At 39.6% G+C, this 17,700-nt stretch overlaps 1 protein-coding gene across 5 annotated transcripts in view; it reads left to right on the top strand.

Annotated features, from left to right (window-relative positions):
- GLB1L3 (galactosidase beta 1 like 3) overlaps positions 1-17,191 on the top strand; it is a 38,535-nt gene extending 21,344 nt beyond the window's left edge. For 2 of the 5 annotated variants that reach the window (XM_039253791.1, XM_039253795.1), the window contains 11 exons: positions 5,977-6,061; positions 8,161-8,298; positions 8,906-8,986; positions 9,656-9,762; positions 10,849-10,989; positions 11,318-11,389; positions 12,019-12,097; positions 12,529-12,616; positions 12,904-13,015; positions 16,566-16,682; positions 16,822-17,191. In XM_039253791.1, coding sequence (XP_039109722.1) covers positions 5,977-6,061; positions 8,161-8,298; positions 8,906-8,986; positions 9,656-9,762; positions 10,849-10,989; positions 11,318-11,389; positions 12,019-12,097; positions 12,529-12,616; positions 12,904-13,015; positions 16,566-16,682; positions 16,822-16,887 — 1,086 coding nt within the window. In that variant the 3' untranslated portion in view covers positions 16,888-17,191. Of the gene's footprint in view, positions 1-5,976; positions 6,062-8,160; positions 8,299-8,905; positions 8,987-9,655; positions 9,763-10,848; positions 10,990-11,317; positions 11,390-12,018; positions 12,098-12,528; positions 12,617-12,903; positions 13,016-16,549; positions 16,683-16,821 lie in introns of those variants that run through there. The other 3 variants (XM_039253792.1, XM_039253793.1, XM_039253794.1) reach the window with 3 other exon arrangements.
- The last annotated feature ends 509 nt before the right edge of the window (positions 17,192-17,700 follow it).

Raw genomic sequence — 17,700 nt, 5'->3', positions numbered from 1 at the left:
TTTTTTTTATCCATTCTGCTACCCTATGTCTTTTGATTGGAGCATTCAGCCCATTTACATTCAGTGTTATTATTGAAATATGTGGGTTTAGAGTCTTTGTATCTTTTGTTGGGTTCATGTTTGTGGTGGTGTCTCTAGTATCTTTGTTCCTTGCAACCGTTCCTTCAGAGCGTCCCCCTCAGGATTTCTTGTAGGGCTGGCTTAGGTGGTGACAAATTCTTTCAATTTCTGTTTATTTGGATAGGTTTTTATCTCTTTCTATTTTGAATGACAGGCTTGCTGGATAGAGGATTCTTGGCTGCATATTTTTACTGTTCATCACACTGAAGATCTCCTGCCATTCCTTTCTGGCCTGCCATGTTTCAGTAGATAGGTCTGTCACCACTCTGATAGGTTTCCCTTTGGATGTTAGGGCCCTTTTCTCCCTAGCTGCTTTCAAAATTCTCTCTTTGTCCTTGTATTTGGCCAGTTTCACTATGATATGCCATGCAGAAGATCGATTCAAGTTATGTGTGAGGGGAGTCCTCTGAGCCTCTTGTATTTCAGCATTTACTTTTTCCCCAGGTTGGGGAAGTTCCCTGCTATAATTTGTTCCAGGACTCCTTCAGCACCTTTCCCTCTCTCTTCCTCTTCTGGGATTCCTATGATACGGATATTGTTGCGTTTGACCATATTGCTGAGCTCTCGAACTCTTCTTTCCTGTTCCTGGATCAGTTTGTCTCTTTTTTTGTCAGCTTCTTGTTTTTCTATAATGGTGTCTTCTAAATCACTTATTCTCCTTTCTGCCTCTTCGATCCGTGCATTGGAGGCCTCTAATTTATTATGTATCTCATTTATCGCATTTTTAAATTCTTCATGCCTATTTTTATTTTCCATTCTGTCTGTAGCCATAGTTTCTTTGATGTCCCCTATGTTTTTTTCAAGCCCAGCTATTAATTTTACCATTATTATTCTAAAATCTTGTTCAGTTATGCTGCTGATATCTGTTTTGAGCAGTTCATTACCTGTCATTTCTTCTTGGAGTTTCTTTGGAGGAGAGCTCTTTCGTTTCGTCATTTTAGTTAGCTTTCCAACTCTTGTTAGTTTTAAGGACATGTTATGCTCTCTGCACCTATGAGCGCTGCTGTATCCAAGAAGACTCTGACTGTCCAGAACCTATCCTTTCAGAGAGTGTTTTTTGAATGGTATCTCTTGGTCTCTCTTGTTGGGACCTTGGTTATTTTATTTTCCTATTCATAATGATATTTGGGACTCTCCACCTTGTGTACTCTGGCTTGTTTCTTGAGGTAGCCCTCTCCTGCAGGTAAAGATGTTTCTTCTCTGCTGTGTTTCCTCCTGTCTCTGAGAGATTGGGAGAAAAAGGGCGCAGAATCCACTCATAAAGCCGTCTAACATGAGTGCGAACTGGGAAAGATAAAATCGGGCCGGGATTGGAGACTCCAGGGTCGGAGGCATTCCCCCTCTGTGGGGAGTGAGAGGGGAAAAAGAGAGAGTCCAAAACAGAAAAACCCCTGCTTGGGGAAAAACCTCTGCTCCAGACATACAAAGACCCTGCGTGCCAAATATCTGCATGCCAGGTCCCCTCGCACCAACTGGTCCCGGAGGGGCTGAGCGCTGACTGCTCCTTTGTGCTTGCTCCTGGCGGGCTGGACTTCTAGAGTAGCAGCGCGCCTGCCGCCATTGTCCTCCCTGCGGGCTTGGGCCCTTGGAAGAGCCGCGCGCGGGCACCGGGCGTCCGCGCTCCTGGCTGGCTGGAACTCTAGAGGGAAGGCAAGGAGCTAAAAACTGGGAGATTTGCCCGCGAGTTCGTGTTTTGGGTGATGAGACATAAACCTGGTTTTTCTCACTCCAGCGGGCTTGGCGCACCTGGTAGGCAAGCCCCCGCCCATGCTCGCCAGCCCGACCCCTCTATCATCACATTCTAATGTGTACGGATTTTCTTTTCAGCTATATCTAAGATAATTTGTATTTTTTAAAGTTTATTTATTTTGAGAGGGAGGAAGGAGTTGAAAGAGAGGGGGAGAAAGAGAGAGAGAATCCCAAGCAAGATCTGCACTGTCAGGGCAGAGCCCCACGTGGGGCTTGATCTCAGGAACAATGAGATCATGACCTGAGTGGAAATCAAGAGTTGGTGGGTCGCTTAACTGAGTCACCCAGGCACCCAAAGATCATCTGTTTTATACAACATCTTTTTTGTCTTCAGTGAGAAGGTGAGTCCAAAGAACACAGATCACCATTACTGGAGATTGAAGGTCTTCTGTTAAATTTTTTTAGTATGATTCTTAGTTTATTATTTGGTTTATTCAGTCCAGGGACACAAGTTATATAAAGTACAAAATTCTTCCATCTTCCACATGTCCCTCATACATTTCTCTAGAATCCTTTCTACTTTATGTCATTTCCATTTAATTTTTTTTACTTTTCACTACTTTTATTTTCTTTTTAGATGCTTCCAGCTTAGACTTAATATTTTCTATTTTATCTATATTTTTGTATTTTTACTCCACCAGGTTATATTTATTTATTTATTTAAAAATAAATTTACTAAATTTAAATTTATTTATTTACTTTATTCATTTCTTAAATTTATTTAAATTCAATTTGAAACTAATTAACATACAGTGTAGAAGGTGCTGTGGCCAAGGTCAAAGAGGTTGCTGCTTGTCTTATCCTGTAAGATTTTTATGTTTTCCCGTCTCACATTTAGTTCTTTCATACATTTTGAATTATTTTGTGTATAGTATAAGAAAGTGGCCCAGATTCATTCTTCTGCATGTTGCTGTCCTGTTTTCCCAGCACCATTTGCTGAAAAGACTGTCTTTATTCCATTGTATACTGCTTTCTGCTTTGTAAAAGATTAGTTGACCATATATTTTTAGGTCCATTTCTGGGTTCTCTATTCTATTCCATTGATCTTTGTGTCTGTTTTTGTGCCAATACCATACTGTCTTGATGATCACAGCTCTGTAATTTAGTCCAGAGCCTGTCTTCTCCTGAAGCATTTCTGAGGATAGAGTTGGCCGGAATGTTGAGGACTCTCCTTTTTTTTTTTTTTTTTTTTTTTTTTTTTTTTTTTTTTTTTTTTTTTTTTTTTTTTTTTTTTTTTTTTTTTTTTGGTCTCTGAAACACTATATAAAATAGATTTTAATAAATTTCTGCTTTAACAACAACAAAAAAAACCCTCTGGAATTGTGATGCCTCCAGCTTTGGTTTTCTTTTTCTTTTCTTTTTACAATTTTTTAACATTTATTTATTTTTGAGAGAGAGAGAGAGAGAACAGGAGAGTGACAGTGAGAGGGAGACAGAGGATCCAAGGCAGGCTCCATGCTGTGAGGGCAGAGCCTGATGTGGGGCTCCAACTGAAGACCATGAGATCATGATCTGAGCCTAAATCAAGAGTTGTCTACTTAACCAACTGAGTTACGCAGGTGTCCCTGGCTTTTTTTTTTTTTTCAACATTACTTTGACTATTCAGGGTCTTATGGTTCTATACACATTTTAGGATTGTTCTAGCTTTGTGAGGAATGCTGGTGTTATTTTGATAAGGAGTTGCATTGAATGAGTAGATTGCTTTGGTAGTATCAACATCTTAATATTATTTGTTCTTATAATCCATGAACATGGAATGTTTGCCCATTTCTTTGTGTTTTCTTCAATTTCTTTCATAGACTTCCTATAGTTTTCAGCATACAAATCTTTCATCTCTTTGGTTAGGTTTATCCTAGGTATCTTATCGCTTTTGGTGCGATTGTAAACGGGATTAATTCCTTGATATCTCTTTCTGCCTCTTCATTATTGGTGTATAGAAATGCAACCAATTTCTGTACGTTGGTTTTATATCCTGCAACTTTACTGAATTAATGTACCAGTTCTAGCAGTTTTTTTGGTGAATTTTTTCGGGTTTTCCATGTAGAATATCATGTCATCTGCAAAGAGTGAAAGTTTTACTTCTTCCTTGCTGATTTGGATGCCTTTTTTTGTTGTTGTTTGGTTGCTGAGGCTAGAACTTCCAATACGATGTTGAACAACAGCGATGAGAGTGGACATCCCTGTTGTGTTTCTGACCTTAGGGGGAAAGCTCTCAGTTTCCCCCATTGAGTATGATACTAGCTGTGGGCCTCTCATATATGGCTTTTATGATGCTAAGCTATGTTTCTTCTATCCCTGCTTTCTTGAGGGCTTTTATCAAGAAAGGATACTGTATCTTGTCAAATGCTTTTTCTGCATCTATAGAAAGGCACCAGGTTAATATTTTAGCTTCTTATGTTTTCTTATTCTGTCTTCCTTGAGCACTTTTAGTTTTGCTTAATGCCTGAATTTATAGAGGTAATTGTTTCATTGAGATTCTTAACTTCACAACAATATTTTTGGGCCACAATTTTGACCTGTCCCATGGCAAGTGTTTTGATGTTTCTCCTTTGTAATTTCTTTCCTTGGTTTTTCCTCCTACTTTTTATGGTAATTAGAAAAACAGATTCTGTTCTTATTCCTTTTTCATAATTACTCTTTAATTAAGATCAGTTTTTATTGGTTCAAGAACTTAAGTGACGTTCCTATGAAATAGAGTACATGACTATATTTCAGGCTAACAATCTTAATGGCACATTGTTTTATTCAGGGATGAATTCTTTTCTTTACCTACCTCCTTTTCCCGTTCTTGGCTCTCCAAGGGAGGCAGTTGAAATTTTAAGACTGCTCTCAGATGCCTCATAAGCAGACTTCTTTCTACTAATAGTTTTTATCTGTGATTCTGTAATAATTGCTTTCTTTCAAGCTTCTGATACATTTTATTATGCAAAATTTACTCCTTTTGTCAGCTCATGTGCCCTATTTGTAATTCCAAATAAGACATTTTGGATATTTTACTTTTTATTTGGAAGAAATTTATGCTGGTCCCTTTCCTAAAATCACCAACAAAAAGCATCCTTTCTACATTTGTTTAATACCTGATAGAACTTCAGTACTTTGACACTTTTTCTTTTTCATTTATATTGTGACTTTTCAGATGTCTGTTAAATTCATGGAAGATGTTGTTTGTGTTTCTATTTCTCATTCTTCGTTTTGGTTTTGAGGATATCCAAGAGGAGAATATCAAATGCACCAATAGCACAGTACCACTTGAATACCAGAAATCAGTCTCCCCTCTGTAATACAAATGGTATTTATACAATAAAAGTTTCCAATGAAAAAATGATTAAACTACCAAAAAAGAAGAAAATGGAAGCCAGGGAATATGGAGTTAATTCAATAAACGGAATATAATATAAAAATACTTATTTTTTTAAATTTTTTTTTAATGTTTTATTTATTTCTAGGAGAGAGAGAGAGACAGCGTGAACAGGGGAGGGTCAGAGAGAGAGGGAGTTACAGACCAAAACAGGCTCCAGGCTCTGAGCTGGCAGTCAGCACAGAGCCCGACGCGGGGCTCGAACCCACGAACCGCGAGATCATGACCTGAGCGAAAGTCGGACGCTTAACCGACTAAGCCACCCGGGCGCCCCTAAAAATACTTATTAATATGCATAAATATATGGATAAGATTATTTATACATGAGACAAGAGTAAGATATTAAGAAAATGGGATACTCAGAGAACCAAAAGAACCCTTTGAAATAATTTTATTATTTATTGTGTTGACCACTTGAGGGGTATTTTCAACCTAGAGATACATATCTTTCAGTTAGGAAGTTTTCTTATGTTGGTTATTTGTAATTTCCTTTCCTCTGTATTCTTTGTCCTCTTTTCATAACGATTATTAGTACGGTGTTGGGCATCCTAAATTGATCTTATAAGATATTTAGGTTGTCTCATGTTTTATATCCTATTGACTTGTACTATTTCTAGGAAATTGCCTCAACTTTACCTCCAACTCATTTTTAACTTTTAATTTAAATATTAGATTTTATCTTTATTCAATTTTTCTGATTTTCTTTTTATATAGTCTCAGACTTGTTATTTGATTTTGTTTGTTTCTAGAGGAATAAGCCCATTATGGTCATGGAATTCTGGGTTGGCTGGTTTGACACATGGGGAAGTGAACATATGGTTAAAGATGCTGAAGGTAAGTGTTTTGCAGTGTTTGACCCCAAGTAGAGGTGGCCCTGAGTCATGAATCATTCACATATTTCTTTGCTAATTAATTAGCTCATTCAACCACAAGTATTCATTCAACACCTATTAGGTACAGGGACTTGGGTAGGCTTGAGGGTGCATTGATGAATAAAAATGACCTGGTTCCTACCCTCTGGGTACAGTTGAGAGATAATTAAGAGTTTAGTAGAGTTAACAGATAATTAAGAAATGATCAAAAGTTCCACATCTGACAAGTGCTTTGAAGCAAACAAACAGGTACAGTGATAGAAAAGATAGGGACAGGCCTGCAGAGGTAAGGCAAGGTGGTCATAGAAAGGGTCTTGGAAAGATGACATCTCTGAAGAAGGGGATGCATTTGCTAAAAGTCTTAATAATCTCTGGTAAGTTCACAGGCCATTGCTATGGTGTTGTCAACGACATGGTAGTCATTATCAGAAGACAACATGCAATGATAGTTGAAAGAATGGATCTTGGAACCAAAGAGATCAGGATTTTCCATCTCAACTCTGCTAGTCTGCATAACTAGCTGCATGGCCCAAGGCAGCTTTCCTTGTCTGCTAAATCTCAATGTCCTCACCTGAAACAGGAATTATCAAGTAACCTACCCATAGGGTTGTTGTGAGGATTAAATGAGATAAACCACTCAGAAAAGTGCCTGGCAGATGTTGTTGACTTAATAAAAGTATTTTGCTGCTAAGATATTTTGCTGTCGATATGAAAACAAGCTCACTCGTACCAGAAGTAAAGCAAACAAATACAAAATACCAGGTAACTGAGGAAAGCCCACTTGGGCTAAAACAAATCAAATCGAGCAGTTTCAAGCCGCTTCCCCACTGAGGATCTAGCCAAGCTGAGCCAAGCCAGAAGAGCAGCAGAGCGGTTTCAGGCCTTGCTGCTTCTCCTCCGGATGGAGCTGGAGAGCAGAGGAGCACTTTCTCCTGGTGCCGCCTGGGACCGGGGTGTCCAGCTCAAAGTCAGCTCCACAGCTGTAAATTGGATCACTCTGTGTCCTGAGCCGAGGTTTTTCTCTTCTCCTGGGACAGAGACAGTTTCTTGAGCAGTTTCAGCCGCTCTTTCTTTTCCACTCCACTCACTGCAGCTTTCCGCGAGGGGGGCTCCCTCCCCTCCCTCTGTGTCTCTGGTCCCAGCCCATTTTTATCTTCCCCAGTTCGTACTCATGCACCTGTAAGGTTGTTTTCTCAGTGGACTCTCTCCTTTTCCTCCCAAACTCCTGCAATTCTGTAAGGGTTCCTATGGCTTCAGCCTTCTCCATTTGAGATGGGGGTGGGTGAATTGTAGGAGCTCCCTACTCCTCTGCCATCTTGCCTCTCCTGAAACAAATCAAACATCTCCCCCGCCCCCCACCAACAAACACATTTTCTGATCACTTTTATGTCAGGCACTATGCCATGTTTCTTATGTATATTCTCTCATCAATACTATGAAGTAGTAGGAATTAGAACTTTCATTTAAAAGATAAAGAAGCAGAGGCTCTGAGAGATGAGTAGGCTGTCTAATTCATGCAAATAAGTAAAGAGCACAGCCAGGATTGAGTTCCACTTGTTCCCCCATCATGGCCAGTAGAAAGATGATCATACCTGTTAAATTATGGTGACAAAATAAGAGTTTCTGTGGCTACATTTTGGGAATGACCACTTGTGGACTATTGCAGTGGTTTTAAATGAGTGTTTCAAGAGACATTAACTCTGGAATTGAATAATGAGGTTATACTAACTTATTTGTACAATTTCAAAAAATTTAATGAACACTAGATACTTAAGTGACATAAAGGTTCTTAGGCCATTATTAAATAGATATAACATGGAACCAAATTATGTCCATACTCTGAGAAAAATAATTTTTAAAATGTCTCTTGGTATTGATAAGACTTGGTTTTCTGGAATAGTTGTGGGCAATTCCACCTTTTTCTGGTTAGAATCGTAGCAGAGGTTGGAGGATAAAACAATTAAGTTGATTGTGTGTGGGGGTTGAGAATGGTAAGATTTTATCAGAGACTTCTGACTTAATCTTTAATTTTCCCTGTGTTCTTGTCTTCTTCCTCTACAGATGTTGAGGATACTGTGTCTAAATTTATCACATCTGAAATATCCTTCAATGTATATATGTTCCATGGTGGAACCAACTTCGGTTTCATGAATGGGGCCACATATTTTGGGAAACACAGAGGTGTTGTCACTAGTTATGGCAAGTGCTCACTGGTATGGTCACCTTTTGGCATAATGGTGCTGGAGCTCTACAAAGTAGGTTCCAAAAGCATGCCCTGAGCATCAGTGAATTCTTGACCTATAATCTATGCTGAGCAGTCAGGATTTTCCTATCTATTTTCCTTTCTTCCGTGATGTTCATAATGCCCCCAACAGGCTGTCATTGCAGTAGATGGGGTACCTCAGACTGAGAGCCTTGCTTCACTCATCATATACTGGTCCCTTGACTTGGACATTCTAAATCTCATAGAATACATATGTGATTGTTGTGATTGCTGTGTGGGCGCACATCAAGGCAATCCAGATTGAGGGAAGAAGAGACTGTGCATTAGAAAGTAAAACAGAAGGAGGAGTCCAGTGTCTTGACAGCGTCAGATCTTCAGGAAGGGTTGTGTGGAATGTTCCCAAAGTGGCATTACTTGCCCCTTTCCACCCTGCCCCAGCCTGGAATGGACTGATTCAGGGGGTGGGGAAGATGTATCTTCTGTCTCCCTCTGGTAGCCCTGGCCTATCTCACAAGAGAAGTGCTGAAACAGGGTCTATTGTGAAGGATTGCCTGCCAAAGACAATCTCCTGGTGTCTTGCAGACTATGATGCTGTGCTGACAGAGGCTGGGGATTACACAGAAAAATATTTTAAGCTTCGAAAACTCTTTGGATCTCTTGTAGGTACTCAGCAACATTTTTAATTTGAGGGAGGTCCTCCTGATGAAGTGTAAATGTAAGGAAAGGGAAGGTTCCCCCATGGGCAGAAGTTTGGGTCTTAAAAGCTAGGGCAAACTTAAGTTCAAATATAGGTTTTCCCATTTAAAAGATAAGTGACTTTGCATGAGTGTTTTAAGCTGATAAGCCTCAGTTTCCTCATTGAAACATGAAGATAATGATATTTGTCCCCTATAGTGACTGTGAAAATTAAGTTACTATTTGTAGAGTTCTTAGTATGATGACATAGTACCCTCACATACAACAGCAAAAGCTATCTTACTTCATTTTACTTGTTTAAACAAAGTTAATCACCTATGTTCTAGAAAGTAAGTGAGCAGTGGCATTGCCAGAAGGCATAAAGCAGAGGTCTTGTTCCCTGAGAGCCCTTAGTCTATATGACCAACATTACCCTGTAGAGGTCTGTATCTATCAGCAACTTTACGTAGCAAATAGTTCCAACGTAATTATTTCCAGTTTCTCATCACTCTTGGAGAAGTATCACATGTGCTAGGATAGGATCCATTTCTCTTGTTGGCTCTGGGATATAAGAGTTCATGGGTAGGGCTGAGGAGGTCTGGAGAAGGCAATAGTTATTTCAGGCACTGCTTGCCCCATGGCTCACTTTCATTTCAGCAATGCATCTGCCCCCTTTACCCAAGCTCTCTCCCAAGGCTGAGTATCCTGCTGTGAAACCATCCCTTTACTTGCCACTGTGGGATGTTCTACAGTACTTAAATAAAGTGAGTACTGCCTGGCACTGGAATGGGGAGTTGGCCGTTGGGGACATGGGGACAAGGCCTTAGGCCAGAGTAGAAAATCCTTTAAGAACTTTTTATTGGGAAGCGTGAAGATAAATCCTTTGGATTTTGCCCATATTTAGAATTATGGAGCAAGAACCACAACCTTTTTTTTTTTTTTTTTTTTAATTTTTGTTTATTTCTAGGAGAGAGAGAGAGAGACAGCATGAGCAGGGGAGGGTCAGACACAGACTCTGAAACAGGCTCCAGGCTCTGAGCTGGCAGTCAGCACAGAGCCCGGCGTGGGGCTCGAACCCACGAACCACGAGATCATGACCTAAGCAGCAGTCGGACGCTTAACCGACTAAGCCACCCAGGCGCCCCAAACCACAACCTTTCTGGGTAGACTGTGAAGGGGTTTCAACCTGAAGAATGAATGGGGGTGGGGGAGAAGCAGGATATTAGAGGATCTTGTTTGCCAGTTCAGATGAACCCATCTGGTAGATGCTCTTGTGTGGGACTACATGATCCCTATGGGAAAGACAGAGCCAGGAACCCATGAAACTGAGTTTGGCTCTACCATCAAATAGGCCAAATCAGTGAACTTTTATGGGTTCATACACTCCCTTTAAAATTACACAACCTGGACTATTTTCAAGAAAAGGTGAACATTATTTGAAAATTTTTAACTCTTGAGTTCATATTAGTTTCACCTTGGCTATCACTGTTTTAGATAAAAAGTCATGATCGGCACATTGTAGATAGATGCTAACTAAATGTTTGCTTTAGTGCATAATTCTTTACTTGACTTTGTTTATGGTAAAATACAACTTATTCACTCCACTAATTTCATGATTGCAGCAATTATTCCCTCTACCATGTTCTCACCATTCCCAGAGTTTCCTGGTCAGTGGAGATGTGGAGATGATGCAAAAGAGCATCATCACATCACATTGGTTTTAGTATTTTCCATCCAAATAACTGTTGGGGACCATTAGGAGATACAACAAAAAATGACAAGAGCCTATGGGAGAAGGATCCCAACTTCTCATCACCCTGGTTTCGATTTCTGCCATGTCTCTCTCACAGCCTGTTATATCTCATACACCGGTCAACATGGAGAGCCTCCCTATAAACAATGGGAATGGCCAGTCCTATGGATTCGTGCTTTATGAGACTTCCATCTGCTCTGGAGGTTCTCTCCATGCTAATGTTCAAGATACAGCACAGGTAGGGGTCTGCAGTCTGTCTATGGAGGTAAGCAGAACTTTTAGCCTGACTTACAGGGAAGAATTGTCACTGGTCAACTTTACTGTTAGATAGTATTTTCAAGCACTTACCATGTGTGAGACATAGGGAATATAAAGTCAAACCAAAGAGATTTGCTTTCTGCTTTATCACAACTTAACGTTTATGAAGGCCTCCTGGTCAGCTTCTAGCCATCTGTGATCACCAAGGCTAGTCCCTACCTTCATAATGACCTGTTCCCTAAATCAGAGCCTCCCTTTTCCTTTCTTCATATACACCTATCAGTCTCATGCTGGTTCTTCTTTTGCAGGTGTTTTTGAATGAGAAAAATATAGGACTTCTGGGTGATGATATTAAGAAGTTGAACATTCCTGAAATCAAGGTATGTGATTCAAGAGTCTGGGTGCTTCTTTAGGTCTCTGACTCAACTGTAATCATAACCTGGTCCTAAGATAGACTACTTCCTTTCTATGCCACTGCCCTTTGGTATTATTCCTCATTTGGAGTTCCAGCAGCAAGTTCTTAGGGCTATAAGCATAAATGCATCTCCGAGGTCCAAGTGTAGCAGAGCTGCAGCATACATGCTTCAGTGTGAATGGAACTTCCCCATTAGGCCCCGAGTCAATCATCAGCCCCTGGTTGGGTGCCTGATCAAAGATACACAGTTGAGTCACTCTGTCTTTCCTAAGGCAAGTCAGGAGAGAAAAGGGAAGATTGAATTTGGAACAGGAACACAAAGGGTCCTCATGAGAGAGGAGGACTGTTGGGCTCTGGAGTCCCTTTTTCTCCCATTTGCTTGTCTTTCCATCTGGGACTCAGGGAAAAGAATGGGTTCTCGAGTAAAAACTCTACGTGTCCATGTAGTCTCTGTGAACTGTATCCCAAGCAGGAATACCAGCTACTTCTCTTCCTCCTTCTCTCCCTCCTCCTTTTCCTCCTCCTCCTTCTTCTCCTTCTCCTCCTTTTCTTTCCTTCTCCTCACCCTCACCTTCTCCCTCTCCTTTCTCTTAGGAATGTCAACTTCTAAGGATCCTGGTGGAGAATCAAGGACGAGTCAATTTTTCATGGAAAATTCAAGACCAGCGGAAAGGTGGGAAACAGGCTGTAATCTCTCTTCGTGATTAATTGGATCCTAAGACTGGAGCAATATTGTACTTGGGAGGAAAAAAAATAAGACCCTTGAGCAATGGGATACCTAGGTCCCAGAACCAAAGGCTCAACTTCCTTCACTCTCCCTGGTAGCCTTCTGGTAGGAAAGCAAAGCAGTTAGATTGGGTCTTGGCCTATTGTGGAGCAGGGCCCAGTCTCTCACTGGAAATTTCAGATAAAGTCCTGATACTAAGTGAGAAGCTTTATTGGCAATATAGAAACATACAAGAAACTTTTAGTTATAGCAGGTCAGACAAGTGTTTGCCCTCCTGGCTGAGCCATTATCACAGGCATATACAGACTGCATTTCTTTCCCCAGACACTGAAGAATGTCTAGTCCCCATCCATATTCTTTCCTACCCCCACCTGCAGGCTTAACTGGACCTGTCACCATTGATAACATTCCCTTGAATGGTTTCATTATCTACTCTCTGGAAATGACAATGAGCTTCTTTGAAAGGTATGTTCCTACTTATGCCCAAAATGCACTTGGATGGATCAGGGGCCTTACAGATGTCAAGCTCTTCACTTTGCAGATGATGAGCCAATATTCAGAAAAGTGAAGTGATTTACCCCTGATTATAGAGTGCTTTGGGGTCAGGACTAGACCTCCAGAACTGGTCTCTTGACTCCTGATTTAATGCTTCTAATATGTCTCCTGATATCAGAATTCTGGGCCCTGAATGGGGAAATGTTGGCACTAGAAAGGGGAAGGGAGTCTTTTCCAAGGTTCTGCTCTTTCTCTAGGCTCCGCTCTGCCAGCTGGAGGCCTGTCCCAAAGAGCTATTCGGGCCCTGCCTTCTATCTTGGTACCTTGAAGGCTGGCTCTTCACCCAAGGACACCTTCCTGAGACTGCTTGTAAGTGAGTTGCCCTCATCTCTTCTGTTACCCCAACCACCTATTCTTTTCAAAAGAGTTTTGAAGCAAAGCCATAGTGTTCCTGGCAGGAATACCTCCCTGTTCTCTTTGTTTTTCTCTTTCTCATTTGTAACAAGCCTTCCGACATTTCTCAATCTTCCTAATTTATCATTATTTAAAACAATAATAAATCAGAGCACAATGGAAAATTTGAAATAATGAGAAGATATAGAGTGCAAATGATGGAATTTCTTCTCCTAACCTATCCCTATTCTAATTCCTTTCTACTTCTCAAAACTAAGCATTACCCATGTCACTGGACCAAAATGGGCCACTCCTTGGTGAGTTATAGACAGAGACTATACCAGGTGGAGTTGCCTACAAGGAGATCACGGGGAATAATTTCCAAAGCCCTATCCACATAAAGATGGGAAAGCAGACTCCTTTTATTAGGGCTTGGGATGAATATTCATAAGGGGATTTTAGCATTATCATGAGGCTGAGGTCACTTCTGACACTTTTTAGTTTGTTTGCAGAGGCATGGTCCTCAAATGTTTCTTTTTCTATTCCAGCAGTCCCTTAGTTTCATTCCAAAAGGTAAGATTGCCAGCTAGGAGAAGCTTCTAGGAATTTAGTTCCTAAAAGGTAATATCTACAGGCAGAAACTTCTACAATTAATTTCCTGAGTTCAGGGGATCAGGCTGGTGACACCAACAGTTTGTGGCATTTTATATATAACTTTGCCAAAACGTATACCCAATTACTTATTACACTAATGGGATCATTCCCTAAATTCCCTAAAGAGTATAGCTTTTTATATGTAAACACACATAGTGACCTAAATGTATGAAATATTATGCACATAATAAATGCACAGTTCAATAAATTATCACAAAGTGAACACCATGTAATTTGTTTGAGATAAAAAAAATAAATAAAATATTGTCAGCACCCCTTCCAGTCACTGTCTCTCCTCTCTATTATCTTGACTTCTTACATTCCAGTTCAGTGGTTCTTCTTTTGACTTCATGTAAATTTAATTGCTTTGTGTGTGTGTGTGTGGCTTCTTTTGTTGCTGAGATTCAACCATTAAATGATGTTATGATTATTTATTCATTGTTGTATGGGATTCCATTTTATAAAATACCATACTGTATTTAATCATTCTACTGATTTCTATTATATTATTTATATTATTTAATTATATATATTATTTATATTATTTCTAGTGTTTGACTACTATAAATATCAAGACTACTTTTGTGTTTATATTTATGACTGAAATATCTTTGTCATACTTTGGTACCAAGTTTTAAGATCCCCTATAAATGATTTGGGAAGTAGAGTTTGTATAAGCCTGTTATTATTTCTTACATGTTTGGTAGATTTCATTAGTTGAACCATGTAGGGTCAACATTTTTTTTCCTGGGAAGGTTTGTAAGTGTGAATTAAAATCTTTCAAGATTAAAGTACTATTCAGATTTTGGTTCTTTAAAAGTTTGTTTTCGGGGCGCCTGGGTGGCTTAGTCGGTTAAGCGTCCGACTTTCACTTAGGTCATGATCTCGCGGTTCGTGGGTTCGAGCCCAGCGTCAGGCTCTGTGCTGACTGCCGGCTCAGAGCCTGGAGCCTGTTTCAATCTGTGACTTCCTCTCTCTCTGACCCTCCCCTGCTCACGCTGTCTCTCTCTCTCTCCTAGAAATAAAACATTAAAAAAAAAAAATTAAAAAAAAAAAAAGTTTGTTTTCAGGGTGCCTGGGTGGCTCAGTTGGTTAAGCGTCTGACTTTGGCTCAGGTCATGATCTCGCGGTTTGTGGGTTTGAGCCCCGCATCAGGTTCTGTGCTGACAGCTCAGAGCCTGGAGGAGCCTGTATCTCCCTCTCTCTCCACCCCTCCCCCACTCATGCTCTGTCTCAAAAATAAATAAACATTAAAAATAAAATAAAATAAAAGTTAGTTTTCATAAAATTTGTTTTACTGGGAATTTTTCCATTTCAGATTCCATTTCATCACCATTCCATTCCATTTCCAATTCAATACATTCGATGTATTGTGTTTAATTTCTCCTTTTTAAGGTTCACCAGAACATTACCAATTTATTAATCTTTCAAATAATCAATGGTTGGTTGTGACTTTTACTGTATTATATAGTTCTTTTCTGTTTCATTGCTGCCATTACCTTTATTATTATTATTGTGTTCTTTTGTGAAATCCTGTACTATCTTTGCAAATTTTTTATAGATCTGAAACTATTTTATTTTTTTAAACATTTATTTATTTTTGAGAGACACAGAGTGCGAGCAGGGGAGGGGTAGAGAGAGAGACACACACACAGAATCCAAAGCAGGCTCCAAGCTCTGAGCTGTCAGCACAGAGCCCAATGCAGGGCTCGAACTCATAGACAGCAAGATCATGACCTTAGCTGAAGTGTGATGCTCAAACGACTGAGCCACCCAGACACCCCCTGAAACTATTTTAAAATAAAAATATATTGGGACACCTAGATGGCTCAGTCAGTTGAACATCCGACTTTGGCTCAGGTCACTATCTCGCAGTTCATGGGTTCAAGCCCTGTGCCAGGATGTCTGCTGTCAACACAGAGCCCACTTTGGATCCTCTGTTCCCCTCTCTCTCTGTCCCTCCCCCACTCACATAATAAAGTTAACATTAAAAATAAAATTAAAAAATATGTTAAGCATTTAAAATATTTTTCTAACATATATTATTTTAATTGTCCAACTTCTAAATACCAATAATTTCCCCTATCACCTAGTTCTATTGTTTTGCTTTTTAAAGTTTTTTTATTCAAGTATAATTAATATCCAGTGTTATTAGTTTCACATGTACAATATAATGATGTCAGAGGGTTTACATCCACCTCTGGATTGATTAGGTCCACCAGTAATCACCATACTGCAATTATGAGGACTGAAATGATTTGAATCAAGGCTTCCATCCAGTGGCTGGACTATTTCTGGTTCACTCTTCTCCTTAGGTATAGCTCCTCAGGGTCACAATCCAGAGTGTAAATTACTTAGTAAGGTTCCATGTTATCCACCTTTGTTCCCCTAAACTTGTGAGGATATGAAAGGTTCTGTTCAGCTTTCAGCCACCTCTTCCTGAATAAGCAGATGTTTCTAGTGGAAAATTGTCTCAATATCTTCTTGTCTCTCAGTTTTCTTTTCCTAGATGTTGGTTCTGTCATTCATCACTGTACTGCAAGCATATTTTTAAAAATGTGTAGTTTTTATAACTGTTCTTAGCATTAGTGTTCATCTTTATGACCTAGTACTTATCTCTGAAACAGAACAACTGCTTTTTTAAAAACAGCAGCATTATATACCATGGGGTAGGAAAACAGTCACATTAAAGGGTTGGTTCGTGCTTTTCTCTGTCATCCCTAAACTAGCTATAGCTTGGTAGAACATTCTAAGCTCACTTCCACTTTCAGTACATAAAGCATTGAGGCTTGATCTCACTCCCAAAAGTGCCTTAGGTTATACCTTGCCAATGTGAATCTATTCCCATGTCTCAAGACTCCATCCTTTCCAGAACTGGAATTATGGATTTGTGTTCATCAATGGACGTAACCTTGGGCGATATTCAATTATTGGACCTCAGGAAACACTTTACCTCCCTGGTACTTGGCTTCATCCAAAAGACAATGAGGTGAGTCGCCCCCACCCGTGTTTTATATTTTATAAGCATTCAAATCTGCTTTCATCCGCAGAATGCAATTCAACGTTTTTCTCATCCTGTACTGAATAGGCTTACCCTTTCTTACTGTCAATGTTTCTTTTTTTCCTAGATCATCCTGTTTGAGAAAAGGAAGAGTGGCTCATATATCCAAACTATAGATGAACCCAAGCTGTAAGACTGTGTTATGACACATTTCATAGATTGTTGGAACTCACCTACAAGCAGTTTTTTAGTAGGAAGATACATGCTGTGAAAATCAGTGTTGCCTACAATAGCAGAAATGTAAACCTAAAAAAATCAACAGGGAAATTGTTATGATTTTATAGTATATCCATGGCATGCCTATTTTTAAGCTTTAACAAATCTTCAGAATCTTTAATAACTGATTTACCCAGTTAGATGCCTAATCCTTAGCATATTCTTATTCTGTAATCAAATGTGCCTTTAGGCATATATGAATAAAATAATACCAAATTTTATTTCTGTTTGTTCCTACTCAGGTGTGAGTACTCTCTCTGGCTTAAGAGAGAGTAAGGATTACAGTTCTCTCTGTCAGAGAAAGTACTATATATGCTGATGGGCAAATTCCTGGTGTGTGTGTGTGTGTGTGTGTGTGCGCGCGCGCATGCGTGCAGGATGGAGAATTACAAGGCACCAGGAACAATGTCTTCAGGCATTTCCCTATACCCTGTGTGTCTCCAAGATGATCTGCTGGATCACATCCAACCAGAGAAGGTACAGTAATTTGGTTGCTTGGTTCTGACCGCTAGGACAGCAAAGCCTGGCATACAGTATTTTGTGTCTTATTATTCCTCAGCTATATGTATATAGTCAAACCTTCAATATAGTTAAAAAATATTAGTTCAATGATTTCCTCAAATGATACCATTGGAAACTAATCACATTTTTTATAATCAACTTATAGCACATGATCTAAATTCAAACCATTGCACTATAATAAAATCTGATCACCTAGTTAGATATGATG

Source organism: Hyaena hyaena, unplaced genomic scaffold (genome assembly GCF_003009895.1).
Source record: "Hyaena hyaena isolate Hyena2069 unplaced genomic scaffold, ASM300989v1 scaffold_465, whole genome shotgun sequence".
Lineage (NCBI taxonomy): Eukaryota > Metazoa > Chordata > Mammalia > Carnivora > Hyaenidae > Hyaena > Hyaena hyaena.
This window is presented reverse-complemented; position numbering and strand designations above follow the sequence as displayed.